This window comes from Rhineura floridana, chromosome 1 (assembly GCF_030035675.1).
Source record: "Rhineura floridana isolate rRhiFlo1 chromosome 1, rRhiFlo1.hap2, whole genome shotgun sequence".
Taxonomy (NCBI): Eukaryota; Metazoa; Chordata; class Lepidosauria; order Squamata; family Rhineuridae; genus Rhineura; species Rhineura floridana.
Window position 1 is genome coordinate 42099051 of NC_084480.1, and position 14408 is coordinate 42113458.

Genomic DNA, 14408 nt, shown 5'->3' on the forward strand with positions numbered 1-14408 from the left:
TTCTCCTCCACTCTCATTCCCCAAGTGCATGCTAACCATGTCATCAGTTCTGATGATCATCCCAAGGCTTAAAAACACTAACCCCCCCCTCCTCAATCTATCCACCCTTTTGTCTTCACAAACTAGCATCCCCACCACTATCACATGGCTGCTTCTTGATGATGATGATGATTTAAAGGCTCAGCAGGTTAGCTGAAGCTAGAGTCCACATACTGCAGCTGAAATGTATTTATTTAATTATTGCATTTATATCCCACTTTTCCTCCAAGTTGCTCAAGATGGTGCATAGGATCCCCCCCTACCATTTTATCCTTACACCAACCCTGTGAGAAAGGTCAGGCTGAGAGACTGTGTCTGGTCCAAGGTCACCCAGTGGGCTTCACGGCTGGATGGGGATTTGAACCTGGATCTTAGTTCAACACTGTCACCCACCCACTTGTGTTGGGAGACAGAACTGTACTTCTTTAAACTATGTGTGTGGGGAGAGGGATATCAGTTTGATGATCCTTTGCATTAAGAAAAGAAGGCAACACCTTCCTGTCTGCAGGGTGCTTTTTATGGAAAAGGATATTTGGAGATTTTGCCACACACCATTTTTTCAATTAACAGAGACTAAAATTACAATTAGCATGGGAGGGTGTCACAAAAGTTTTTGAGCTTACAAAGGGGGTCCCATAAGATTGGGAACCACTGCTCTAGAGAACAAACAAAACCCAAGGAACATGTAGGCAGTTGTTATCTGCTGTTTCCAGGTTCTGCTTTCCTTCCTCCTGTTATTCATGTGAGATTCTCCTCTTCAGATGGCTTTCCACTTCAGCTTTCACTTCACTCTGAAGGGCAGGGTTCCTGAAAGGAAATTTCGGCCTTTGCCAACATAATCTCTAACTCTTGGTCATGTAATATTTCCTGAAAATAAACCAAACTTCCAAACAGACAACACGCAGAAAATTGCTGTCAAAAATCTCAAGCTGCAGTCGGTTTCTTTTCAGTGAGTGATAACACATCTTGAAATACAATATTTATAGTTTGTTAAGTTTTGCATTTATCCTCACAAGCCTAAACCATAATGGCTGTCAGCTAAGAAAACACTGAGGTAACTAGGAGGATAGAAGAGAGATAAAGAAATAATTGGAAACAGAGGAGACAACTTAATTTTGCGCTTTCTAAACATCCTTATGCAGACCTAGTTTGCCAAACAGCTTCTTAGAGGCTGCAGAGCTCTCTCATCCAGAGCACTTGGTGGGTTCTACTGCTTTTGCAAAGTTTTCTTATGACGTTTAGCTTAATTTTCAACACAGATACTCTGCCTAGACAATGCCATTAAGGAAGTGCTGCTTTTAGAAGAAAGTGCATACCTAGGAATTAGGTAGATGCCCAGATCCAGCTATGGACTATAGAAGAGGTATATGCCTCTTTGGATGGGCAATTGTATGTAAAAGAATCTGGGGCCTCTGTATGAGGTACAAGAGACTTTGCACACTTGTAGCGATGGAGGAGAAATTCAATTCAGGTTGCATTTAAAGGCAAACCTACCTAACTTACATGTTTTGAAACAATGGAAAAACCGAAATACTAATGTATAAAAACATGTATATAATAGGGTAAAGTGTATATAAAAATGCATACATTAATGAAAACAACATACAAAAATGCTTTGCAAAAAATGCTTATATTAGGAATACGAAGATGTGTATATAAGGAGAAATTTGCATTAAAATGCTAGTGCATTTTCATGAGGACTTTTTAAAAAAACACCACAAACTGATGCGGAAATGTAGAGAACTGAATTTAAGACTGAGAAAATGAGAAATTAAGAGTAACTGAAATTAACAGATTCGCTCATTTCTACTCTCTCATATGCAAACATGAAAATTCTGGTTTTCTGAATTAATTTGAGCAGCAGTTCACAGAACCAAATTGCCCACAATGTGAGATATTGGATCTCCTGCTTGTTTAAATTTTTTTAGACTAAAATGTATCTAAATATTGGGGCTACTATACTAAGGAAGAGGATTTCATACTTTTCCTGTCAAGCTATATCACCCACACAAATGCCTCAGAGCAAACAAAAATACAGGTATCTTCCTTGTGTCTCCACCCCATCCCCGACGCCTTGCAGGCAGGTAGTTTCAATCAGGGAAAATGGCATGAGGAGAAAGGATTTTTAAAAACCTTCCCACAGCATCACAGCCTTGATCCAATGGGAGGGAGATTGCAGGCCCTTTTTAGTTAGCCAGTTGGTGTTTTAGTTGGAATATCTGAGAATGAATCTGATCATATTTATTGAGCATTCATCCTGATTTGCTTGTAGAAAGCTTGCACAGAGATTAGACTTGGATGATTTTAAAATGGGATTAGACAAATTCATTGAAGGATAAGGCTATCAGTACTTACCAGCTATGTACTACCTTCACTATTGGAGACAGAATGCCTCTAAATACTGTGTGCTGGGAATTGCAAGTGGGGAGAGTGCTACTGCACTCAAGTCTTGATTGTGGGCTTCCCATAGGCATGTAGTTGGCCACTGTGAGAACAGAATGCTGAACTAGTTGAGCCTTTGGTCTGATCTAACATACGAAGGGCTGTTCTTAAGTTCTGCTTCTGATCCATATGCTCCGTACTTAAAAGACAGGGGAAGGGGGAAACCAGCCAGGCTGCTATATATGAAAGGTTCCAGGAAGCAGGTAGCAAGGGCACCTGTTTCACAGGGTCTTCTGCACAACTTAAGACAGGACAGGAACTATGCAGAAAGAGGATTTCTTCAGGTAACCAGAACCCAGACTATTTAGGAAACGCTCAGAAAGCCAGGGGGCAGAACATAATACAATCTATGATCTTTGAGCCTATGAACCTGCCTTATCTTAAATGAGGCCGTTGGTCAAGCTACCCCTCCTGTTCCCAACTCTGACTAGCAGCAACAGCCGTCCAAGGCCTTGGGTGGAGGTCTGTATAGTTACCTGCAGGGTGCAGGCAATTCCAGGGAATCAGTCAGGGACACTGTGCATGCAGTGCATTTCCTCTGCTACTGACCTGTGGTTTCATCCCAGGACCATGAAAGGGTGGACTCTAAATACCTTGCTTCTTCAGTCAGAGGCTAGATAACCATATGTTGGGGATTCTCTAGTTTGGGATTTTCTGCGTCAAGCAGAAAGTTAGACTAAATGTCCAACAGAACCCTTTTCTCCTCCAACTAATTGTTCTCTCACTCCCCAGTGAACAAATAATCATTTTAATGGTTATTTAATCCATTAGATTGGCTAATGAAGGTCAATTCTGCAACATCTAACTCACATCTGTGTAAAGGGCCATAAGAGAAGGGCAGTGGCTCAGTGGAAGAACATCTGGATCAGATGCAGAACATCACACGTTCATTCCCTCATATTTCTAACTGGGACTGGGGAAGGCTGCTTATCTGAAATCCCGACAAGTTGCTGCCAGTCAGCGTAGGCAATCCTGTACAAGATGGACCAACGATCTGACTCAGTATAAGGCAGCTTCCCATGTTTCTAAGTTATGAAGGAGAAGCACAAGACTCATCTGAAATGCTGCAAAGCACACACCAAGTTTCCTGCTGTCAACAAGTCCAAGTAATGTTTTTATGATGCTGCTGAGTGACAATCTAATCTATACAGCCCTAGGAGATTTCAGATATAATGCTCTCCGCACTTAACATTGCGTAATAAAAAGCACAAGCTTTTAAAAGATTGTTCTTGATTACATGTCTCAAGGTTACTGTTAGTTTCCAAGCCGACTTTTAACTGGTTTGCTTCTGTCACAGAGTTTAAGGGGGGGGGGCAGGAATACAACAGTGGTGAAAATTGAGAAAGCACAAGGAAATAATGTATTTTGGGTGAAATCAAGCAGTTGGAAATTGACCATAGCTAAGTAAGAGCACAGGAGCCTGACCCATCGGGCAGACCCCCAACATTGGTGCTGGTACTGGCCAGACAATAGTTGGTGCTGGGACAGCATCAGTTTCCATGCTGCTTCCTGAGGACATTTCTCACTGTTTATGGGTGGATCTGGAGACATCTCTGGGGAAGAGAAGAATGAAAAGTCCTAGGAATGTGAAATCGCCTGGATCTTAGCAGGTTGGGACCTAACTAAAAGTTATATGCAAGTATGCATAACAAAATCCAGACAACTGTTTTCAGAAGAGAAAAGCTGCTTTAGAAAGGGGCAATTTGCAGCAGAGAGGAAGCTGGGTTTGTTTAACCCCTTTGCTACCTGCTGCTAGATCACTCCCCATCAGCATTTCCTCCACCTGTAGGGTTCCAAACACATGATGCTGCCCAATCCTAGAGATGTACTTTTCCAATGCTGCAGAGGATTGTACGTCAAATGTACATCAAGCATCTTCTGTTACTGGGCATATTCCATCGCTGGTGTATTCAGCTGCTGGTTGAATATGAGCCAACTGTGCAAGGTGGCTACAAATAAGTCAATTTGTATTTTAGGCTGCATTAACAGAGGTATAATGGCGTGAAGTACCTGTTTCTCTCCATTCGGCATTGGTTAGCCTCACCTTGAGCATCGCATCCAGTCCTGGAGACTGCACTTTAAGAAGAGTGCAGACAAACTGGAACAGGTTCAGAGGAAGGCAACAAGGATGATCAGGGGACTGGAAACAAAACCCTATGAGGCGAGACTCAAAGAACTGGGCATGTTTAGCCCTGAGAAGAGAAGACTGAGGGGAGATATGACAATATTCTTCAAGACCTTGAAAGATTGTCACACAGAGGAGGGCCAGGCTCTCTTCTCAATCATCCCAGAGTGTAGAACACGGAATAATGGGCTCAAGTTACAGGAAGCCAGGTCTCTGTTGAGCCTCAGAGAAAACTTCCTAAGTGTTACAGCAGCACAACAATTAAATCAATTACTGAGGGAGATGGTGGGCTCTCCAACATGGAGGCATTCAAGAGGCAGCTGGACAGCCGCCTGTCAGGTATGCTTTGAGCTGGATTCCTGCACTGAGCAAGGAGTTGGATTCGATGGCCTTACAGGCTATTCTATGACACTGTGATTCCCTACATGTACACACCCGGTTCTTTGACTGAAGGTAGTCCCTTAGTACATTCCACATGTAGAATTAATGAATGGGGGAAGGGGCAGACTCTACAACCTGCTTACAAGCATTTATTTGATCAGAGCCCCCATGCAGGCAGCTGTGCTGACTGTGGGCTCTCTCTTCCCATGACTTTGCATTCCATTTGTGCAGAGCCACTTGTTATGTACACCTGTAAGCATCAAGGCTCTGTTAAGGTGGTTGATAGAACACATATGGGTCTGTGTCAGAGTCTGTCCCCACTCCCATGTGTTTTCAATCTACCTGTGGAATGAATCCTTGAAAATGGCTAGTTGTTGCCAAGTTAAGCTGCAGTTCTGCAGTTTGTATTAGTCCTACCCTAGCCATCGTATGAAACATATATTATGTTTTGGGTAAAAACATGGGTTTGGGTGGATGGAGGTTAACCCTTTAAAAACATTCAGATGTTATTCTGTTCTTGGTTGCAATCTTTAAAGAATTCCCAAAGCAGTAAAGGATGAACTTTTCTACAACTTTTTAAAAAAGTGTCTTGCATTTTAAAAAAATGTTTGCATTTGGAGAGTTTCCATATATATTGATGCACAAAAATGGAACAGAATATCCTTCCAGAGAAATCCTGGGGTATATGGTTGTCTTAGCATTGTTATGTACATATAAGGAATTATTAAACTGATTGTGTTTTTGCCAACTTGGCCAAAGCATAAGTCACCTACAACTACAGACAAAAATTAAACAGTTTTTTTGTTTTTTGTTTTATTTTTTCCTGCTGTTAAACTCTCTTCCTATGGGTCTTGATCTTCTGAAGCCAGGAGGTCACTTGGATCATGTATACAAATTTGGTAATTGCATTCCTGACTCTGCTAAATGCCACACTGCTTACTATTTTCCAAAATAGCTTTGCAAACAATGACAATTACTGTCCAGACATTTTCAAACACAGCAGGATACTGGCTGAGGGAATGATGGAAACCCTGAAAAAAATATAAATATTTTGAAATGTGCTGTAAATCAGATTTGTGCACTGGAGTAGGAGTGGATTATCTGATCAGCCAAAGTTGCTGTAAGTACAGGCTTTTCTTTTCTTTTCTACTATGCCAGATTACTATTCTTTGAATGTTTTATCAGTTACTATGTATATTCACAAACACCAATATAAAAGAGGAGCCACTGGGTCCTTCAAATGTTACTCATTAAAATTTACCAATTTATAACCTTATATGTGTATATATATACACACACACACTTTTGTTTACAATTTACGATTCCTACACCCTAATCCCGCAAGGGAAAGAGGGTGGAAGAGCAAGTTTATGGTTCCTTAATGCAAAATATATTGGGTTGTACCCAGTGGTGGCTTTGTGCTAGTAAAATTCATTTCAGCTCATGCAAGCAAGACAGAGAACCCATTGCACACATACATACCCAGTCCTCCAAAAAGCCATTCCTGAGGATTGGGAGATCCATAGGAATCCTGTAACAACTACAGCATATATGTACTTAGAAATGTAACAGCAGGGAACATATTTCATATGTTAACAACCCAGTTAATCAAATAAAAAACACTACTTGCAGAAAATATTAATCCACAGATCTAATGACAAAATGAGCAGCAGACCTGTAAGAAAGGGTTTCAACATTCAACTTGAAATGAATGTATTGTTATGTTGCATTCTGGAAGATAAGAATGGCCTAATTGATCTGATAAAGGTTCATTGTGAAATCGCATCTTATCTTAAATCATACAGATGAGCCCAAACCATGTAGTACCAACACTGAAAATTAAAGATAGAAATATGTAAATAGTTAGCCTTCATTTTTATTTTGAAGAAAAGTGTTTAAAGATTGGTAATATTCTGTTAAAGAAAAAATACTTTTCTTTTAGTGGATATTGAGGGACCAGTAGAGTCTTTTAAAAAGTGAGGGTCTAATACAATGCAATTCTATTGTGACAAAGCACTTATGAAGTCAAAGAAATTGCTTCTGAGTAAGCAGGTTGTAATGTGGGGCCTAAGCTACTTCATTTTAAAGCTACTGATTCTGCCTGTTCACTCAGGTGAGTTTATCGCTGGGTTGACAATGGGAGTAATTTGACGCTGCTGTTTATAATGTACAGTATATCTCATTATGCACTGCAGCACTGTATTTATATACTGTTTTTAATTTTTTTATTCTGTGGATATTGTGTGGTGTATGTACATTATGTTATTATGTTACTATTTTCCAAACTGCCCTGTGGCTTTTTGATGAAGAAAAATATATACTTTTCTTAAATTGAATTAAATAATTTCCCCACTGTATTCAGTGAGGCTGACTCCCGTTAGGTTGCAGACATAAAGCAATGAGAATGACCATTTTAAAGATTAGGATTAGCTAATGGTAAAATATGGGAGAGGTTTTGTTTGTAATTTATGAAGTGCGGAGATAAAATTGGAAGTGAGGAAGCTACTGTTATGAGCAGGGAGAATTTTTTTAAAAAAAATTAATTTTCTTACATTGTGTCCCACCGTTCTTCTGTCAAAGTGGTATACATGTATTTCTCAGGGAGTCATCTATCCAGACATTGAATAAGATCTAGACCTAGACCTAGCCTCAGACCATACTCTGGGACACTCTGTATGTGATTCTGTGCCTTAATGTGCACACTGAATGAAATAGAAACATTTTAGTAATTCTATTTCTTAGCAGAGTATATATTTCACAAAAGCTGAATGAGAATTAACCAGCCCACCTTCCCCTCATACAGACTAGCTGAATAAAAGAACAACAGAGACAGTCTTCTTTGGTAAAAAGTATTCAGAATGTTTACTCACAACCTTTCATATGTTCAGGAAACATAGGCTCTAGCTTGGAGACAAAAGATAGAAGTAGGTAGTAGATTTAGTCCATGATTAGGATCATCTGTGAGATAATTTATAGAGGCTTCTCTCTCCTGTGGCTTAATGTAGAATTAAGCACTCCCTCTGAAAGAACAGGTCCATAGTCTGGGGGTGCTCCTGGATCCATCTTTGTCGCTAGAGGCCCAGGTGACTTCAGGGGCTAGGAGTGGCTTTTACCAGCTTTGGCTGGTAAGACAGCTGCAGTCATTTCTGGACCTGGATAGCCTGACCACTGTTGTCAACTTACTGGTAACCTCCAGGCTGGACTGCTGTAATGTGCTCTATGTGGGGCTGCCCTTGAGGTTGGTCTGGAAGCTGCAGCTGGTGCAAAATGTGGTGGCGAGACTGGTCACTGGGGCAGGGTATCGCCAACATGTCACCCCGCTGCTGAAAGAATTGCACTGGCTACCCATTTGCTACGAGGCCAAGTTCAAGGTTCTAGTTTGATGTAGAAATCCCTATACAGCTTGGGACCAGGATACCTGAAAAGCCATCGTATCCCTTATATACCCAGTTGATCACTGTGCTCTGCAGGTGAGGGCCTCCTGCAAATACCATCTTATCAGGAGGTCTGTTCTGCACAACATAGGAAACAGACCTTTAGTGTGGTGGCACCTACCCTGTGGAATTCCCTCCCCTTAAATATTAGACAGGCGCCATTTCTGTTATCTTCTTGGTGCCTATTGAAGACCTTCCTCTTTCAACAAGCCTTTTATGTTGAGACCTTATCCCAGTCTGCGTCTGTGTTGGAATTGCTTTTTAATATGTTTTTAAACCTTTTTTTAAAAAACAATGTTTTTAACTTTTTAAAAAAGATTTCTTGAAAGCTTTAAAAATGTTTTTAAAGATGTTTTGTTTTAATATATTTTAAAGTCTGTTTTTATGATGTTTTGAAGTGTTTTTAGTGCTTTTGTTTGCCGCCCTGGGCTCCTGCTGGAAGGGCGGGATATAAATCAATCAAACAAACAAACAAACAAACAAACAAACAAAGAGAACAACATCTATTAACAAAGAAGAGGAAGAGAAGTGAACTAACACCCACCAATAGGAAGTTACACCACAGTAAACAGGCATAGAGGTGTCCCCAAATTCTGGCTAGAAGGGAAATTTCCCTATTAAAGGGCATGCAAGCTTGCTTATCCCAACAACTTAGACCTAGGTGGTAGCCTCATGTACCTTCAAACCATACTCTGAGACACTCTGTATGTGACACTGCCTTAATGTGCACATTGTGTGTGTGTGTGTTTAATGCCCCCTCTTTGATGATCTTCTGCTGGGCCTTGAAGACCTGGCTCTTCAGGCAGGCTTTTGGGGTGGGTTAAGTTTTACTTACTGTTGGTTTTAATGTTCTAATGTAATTATATGTTTTTATTATGTATGTCGCCCAGAGTGGCTGGACAACCAGACAGATGGGCGACTAATAAATAAATAAATAATTCAGTAATAATATGACACATGAGCAACCAAGCAGAAAATAAATAACTGTAGAGGACTCATGAAAAATAGTAATAAGAGGGGGGATTAATGGAAATTAATGTCCATTAATTGAATGGAATTAATTCAATTCCACAAGAAATATTTGATTGGGATTAGGCCTACTTTTTCTTTAACATTTGACCAGAAAAACTAACATGTTTTCATCTAGCATTAAAGATATCAGAACTGAGAGAGCTGGGATAGGAAGAGAGTATGCAGTTGCTCTCCCTTGCTGTTGTTATGGGCCTTCAAGTCGATTACGACTTCTGGTGACCCTATGAATCAGTGACCTCCAATAGTATCTGCTTATGCTGCTATGCAAAAAAACCCCAAGCATACGTAAACCGAATTCTTATCACAAGCCAGTAATTGCTCTAATTTTCTTGGAGTCTGCATAGGAGCCTTACTGAAATGAATAAACGTTCTACAGCAGCAGCACTTAGTGGGTTGTATCCCATGGCTTTTCCACGACATGCCCAAAGGAAGTTATAGCTAGGGACAAGACTGAGACAACCGAGACATTTGCTTGATGTGTTATCGTTAACTAAATAGTAAATATGCTTTCAGAAGTGCTTTCAATGATGTAAATATTTGTGCTTGCAAAATTCTTGCACCAGAATGTCAGCGAACAGATTGTCACCATAAGGCTTATTCTTTAAAGCTGCATTTTTATTCTACTAAATTATCTATGTTAAAAACAAATCTGTGCCTGGTGTGGAATTTTACTGCAGCAAGTGTTACAAGTAGCAGAATGCATGACATGTAAGAACAAGTGTTAGGAAACATGGAAATAAATTAGCACATAATTTACAAAAGCAAATAATAATAATAACAATGTAACAGTGTACCACATTAATACTGAGTATAAAATAATAAGCAACTAATCACAATAATAGAAAGGTTCTTTTTTCATTCTTTACTGTTAAGGAAATGTGATATCCATACCATTAACGATGATCCCTTAAGATGGAATATTTCTAGGAGTGTACATTTTGACATGATGTACAGGCTTTTTTCCCCGTATGACAGCCTTAGTGTCAGTGACATTGCTCAATGGAAATACCAACAACACAGTGTGAGTTAAATACCCTACTACTGAATTCCTAGGTTTCCCATCTTTGCGTAGCCTACACAAATGGTCCTGTTGTTATTATTCAGAAATATAATATTTTTAATATTTTAGCTTAGATTACATATATATGGCTATAGTGTAGCAGCAGCAATGTTCTGTGCTGTGGAAACGAATGATTTACCTCTTTAATTCAGGCTTTTATTTCAGGTCTGGAGCTATATCAGTCCATTTGTAACCCAATACATTCTGCATTTCATTCCCTTTAGTAATGAAACTCAACATTGCTCCAGGGAGTTTTGTAAATTCCAAACTCAGTGCTCTTCTAAACTGCCGAGTAAACATTGGACTCCCAGGTCTTCTAGCACCAATGAAAGAGCAAAATGTGTTTGCGGAAACACTTTTTGCAATGTCAATGTCCTATAAGTGAGGTAAAAGGAGTTTTGTTTTGAATAAATCCCATCATTTCATGCTGATTGAAAAGACATATAAACTAATGAATGTATTTATGCCTCAGAGCAAGCCAGAGTATGATAGACTGTAGTCTCTTGTCTGGAAAATACCCATGCAATATCTATCCCTTCTATTATTATTTTACTTAGCCAAGGCATTTTAGCACCAAGATATTTCCTTATTGGACATGTACAGAGGTCATTTACTCATTAGCTACACTGCCCTCAGGCCTACATGTTAACTCCCACATGTGTATAGTTTTCCTTTCTAAGCTTCCGTGTCAATGAGAGTGAAGGAAATTGCAACTGAGCACCAAATAGCTCCAAGTAAACAGATTTGCCACATATGAACTCTACTGCTCATAGGTATATGAAAATGAAACATACTGTCAAGAGGTAGAACATGACAAAAGTTGGATGGTTATGAATAAAAGGATTACAGAAAACCCCACTGATGGATTACCAAGGTTTCCTCACACACATATAGTACAACTCTCTTTCTCTTTGTTTTTCCTATTAATTCACATTAGTAAATATTGTTCAACACATTTGGCTTACTGCAATTTGTTAAATATACTGACATATTTAGATATCATATACACGTTATAAAAACTTGTCTCATTTTTTATAAAAGTGCTGTTTGACTTCTAGTATTAATACAAGGTGGTGGTGTTCACATCATCTCAATTACACTACAACAAAGGAGGCAAGTTGGACACAAAGCACATTCATCAAGTACCTGCTACAAATTGCAAGTGTTCAAGTACAGTATAATAATATAAACAAGTACCCACTTTCCTTATCTCTTTGTTGTGTCACTGACAAAGCAGGGAATGAGAGAGAAGTATGGCCATTAGTATTAGCTCCCACTGGATTCTGGAACTGATTTTACCCAAGGAGCTTGGCTTCACATTGAAATACAATTCAGAGTATTAATATATTGATATGGTGAATATAAAAAACTATGGTACTTAGACTTGAAAGTTCCCATAAGTTATGTACTCTTTGGTTGGTTGTTCTGTAAGAGTCTCCAAAAAATAGGCATATACATATTTTCTCTTCTCCATGGTCTCTCATAAATCAGTGTTCTCCTATTATATAAATGAAGGAAAAACTGGAAAGCCACTGTAATTTTCAGCATGATCAGCAGAAGAGACTCTACCCCACTACAGTCAGTTTATCATGAGTAATTACAGAGTAACAAAGCCAGTTAGATGTTTGCAGAATGGATGATTCTTTGTAACTGAAGTTAAAAACAGTGAATCTGATGATAACAGCCTTAAGCAGTGAAATAGTAGGAAATATGCTATTCACAACTGGAATATGAGCCATTTATTGAATGGATATATTCCCTTGTAGTGGAAATCCTGATTTAAGTGTGAAATGGCAAGATGGCTATAAACCTGCAGCACATGTTTCTTTAATGTTGGATGCATCTAGGAAATTCCTGTTGCATCTCTTTACTCTTATGTTTCTCATCATTTTAGTTTAGCTTTAGATATGGCTCACAGCAGTCTTCAGGAAATATGGATTATTCTCTAGAGAATGAAACAAAGGAAAATACATTTCTTTTACTTCTGATTTATAATTGTTCCTAAAATAATATTCCCAAGCCCACTTCTTGAACTTAAGTTGTGGTGCTATGTAGTAAGATAAAATAGTTATTAATTATAAGCTATGACAACATTTTAAAAATTCTTCTTTACTTCTGTAGTTGACCAAACCATAACAGCTACATTTTAAACAATATTAAATACAAATGTATTCAGTGTCACTGCTAAGTCCATAATAAAAATTATCTTAATGGTCCAAGGAGGTAAACAGACTAGTGGATTTTGTCAAAAGCACACATATGTTCCACCATAAGTTACTCGCTATGCACTGTGTGTATTTTTCCATTTTGGCATGCCCTCCTTATATTGTGTCCAGCACTTTGGATGAATAAATCCCACTTCACAGAAGTTAAAATAATATTGAAATTCTATCAGCTGAGGCTGACCAGTGGTTACATTTTCCACAGGGTGATGCATTTACAAGGACATCTGTCTGGTTGCATTGTGCAGCAATCTTTGATAGACACATTTCCACAGTGAAATAGCAAGGCACTTTCAATTTCTGTGGGTCAATGTCCTTGGCAGGTCTTGCAGCACATCTGTCTGAAGTATGCTCGACTGCAGAACTTGAACTTCAGCACCAGTGGGCAATAAGCCACTTTGTTCACATCTTTGCATTCTATTGGAGGCATACAAAGGCAAAATGATTACATAAATTAAAAAAAAGCACAGAGGAAAACAAATAAGTTGCTTTTGTATCTGTCCTCTGCATGAACTTCACATTCTGATACAGCTTACTGCATGCAAAATAACTTTAAAATTCAGACACTGCACCAAGGCCTTTACCAACAGCTATTTCCAAGCATCCATTTGTTCTTTAGGGAACCAATCACTAGAGATTGTTAAAAAAAAACCCAAAAACCAAGGTTTTCTTCACAGGTATTTACAGCATTTCCCCTCGAAGTCTAGTTGGTATCTCAATAAGAAGTTATCCAAAATCTAAATGAAGTGGTGCTGTTTACTGTCTTGTTTGGGAATTGATTCTTGAACTAAAACATGTATTGCAGTTGTTGATGCCTCTTAAAATAAGCAGAATTGCTAAGTGCATTGATAATGTGAGTTCAGAAAATTGATGGCCTAGCTGTTACTAATGTAGCATACATGGCTAATGTCAACATGTGGGAAGTATTCTATATGTAGGCTCTTGGGTAGCCTGTATTATGGATGGAAGGATCTCTCAATTTTGGTTCTTTCAGTTTCTCATTTTTCCAATCTTAAATTCAGTCCTCCACATTTCTGTAGCAATTTTTTTTTAAAATATCCTCATAAAACCTCTTTAGTATCTTAGTGTGAATTTCTCCCTATTAACACTTTTTTGCATGCAGTTTTGACTAAGGTACATATTTTTGCAAGCAATTTCTCCTAGTATAATACATTTTTGTATGTTATTTTGACACATATATTAATTGTTATGAATATTTTCCCCTAACATATGCATTTCTGTAAACATTGGTTAGAGAACTGCATTGCAAAATTCAGGTAAGTGCAAATTTAGAAAAGTGCCTGTGTTTTGGTTCTCATATTGCTTTGATAAGTGCAAATTTGATAGATTTGGCTTGAAATGTGAAATGAATTGAATTTCTCACCCATCCCTAGCCCCCTATAGTAGATGGCAAAGGTCTCCCTAGAACAGATATAACAGAAGACAAAGAGATTCTCCTACTAAGCTCTGAGCTTCTGCTGGAAGGAAGGGCGGGATATAAATCAAATAATAAATAAATAATACTACCCACAATGCATTATCTATTGCTTTCCAACTGCAAAACAGTGAGGATTGGCATGGGTTGCTTTTGTCTTTTTGTCTTTTTATTTTTTAACTTTGCCAAATTGAATATGTAACATTAAATAAGAAACATATATTGAAATTTGAAATAA

At 38.6% G+C, this 14408-nt stretch overlaps 1 protein-coding gene across 7 annotated transcripts in view; it reads right to left on the bottom strand.

The window, feature by feature from the left end:
* Nucleotides 1-10065: 10065 nt before the first annotated feature.
* ADAMTS6 (ADAM metallopeptidase with thrombospondin type 1 motif 6) overlaps nucleotides 10066-14408 on the bottom strand; it is a 241066-nt gene continuing 236723 nt past the window's right edge. For all 7 annotated transcript variants that reach the window (XM_061619209.1, XM_061619173.1, XM_061619218.1 and 4 more), the window contains one exon: nucleotides 10066-13152. In XM_061619209.1, coding sequence (XP_061475193.1) covers nucleotides 13043-13152 — 110 coding nt within the window. In that variant the 3' untranslated portion in view covers nucleotides 10066-13042. The remainder of the gene's footprint in view (nucleotides 13153-14408) is intronic.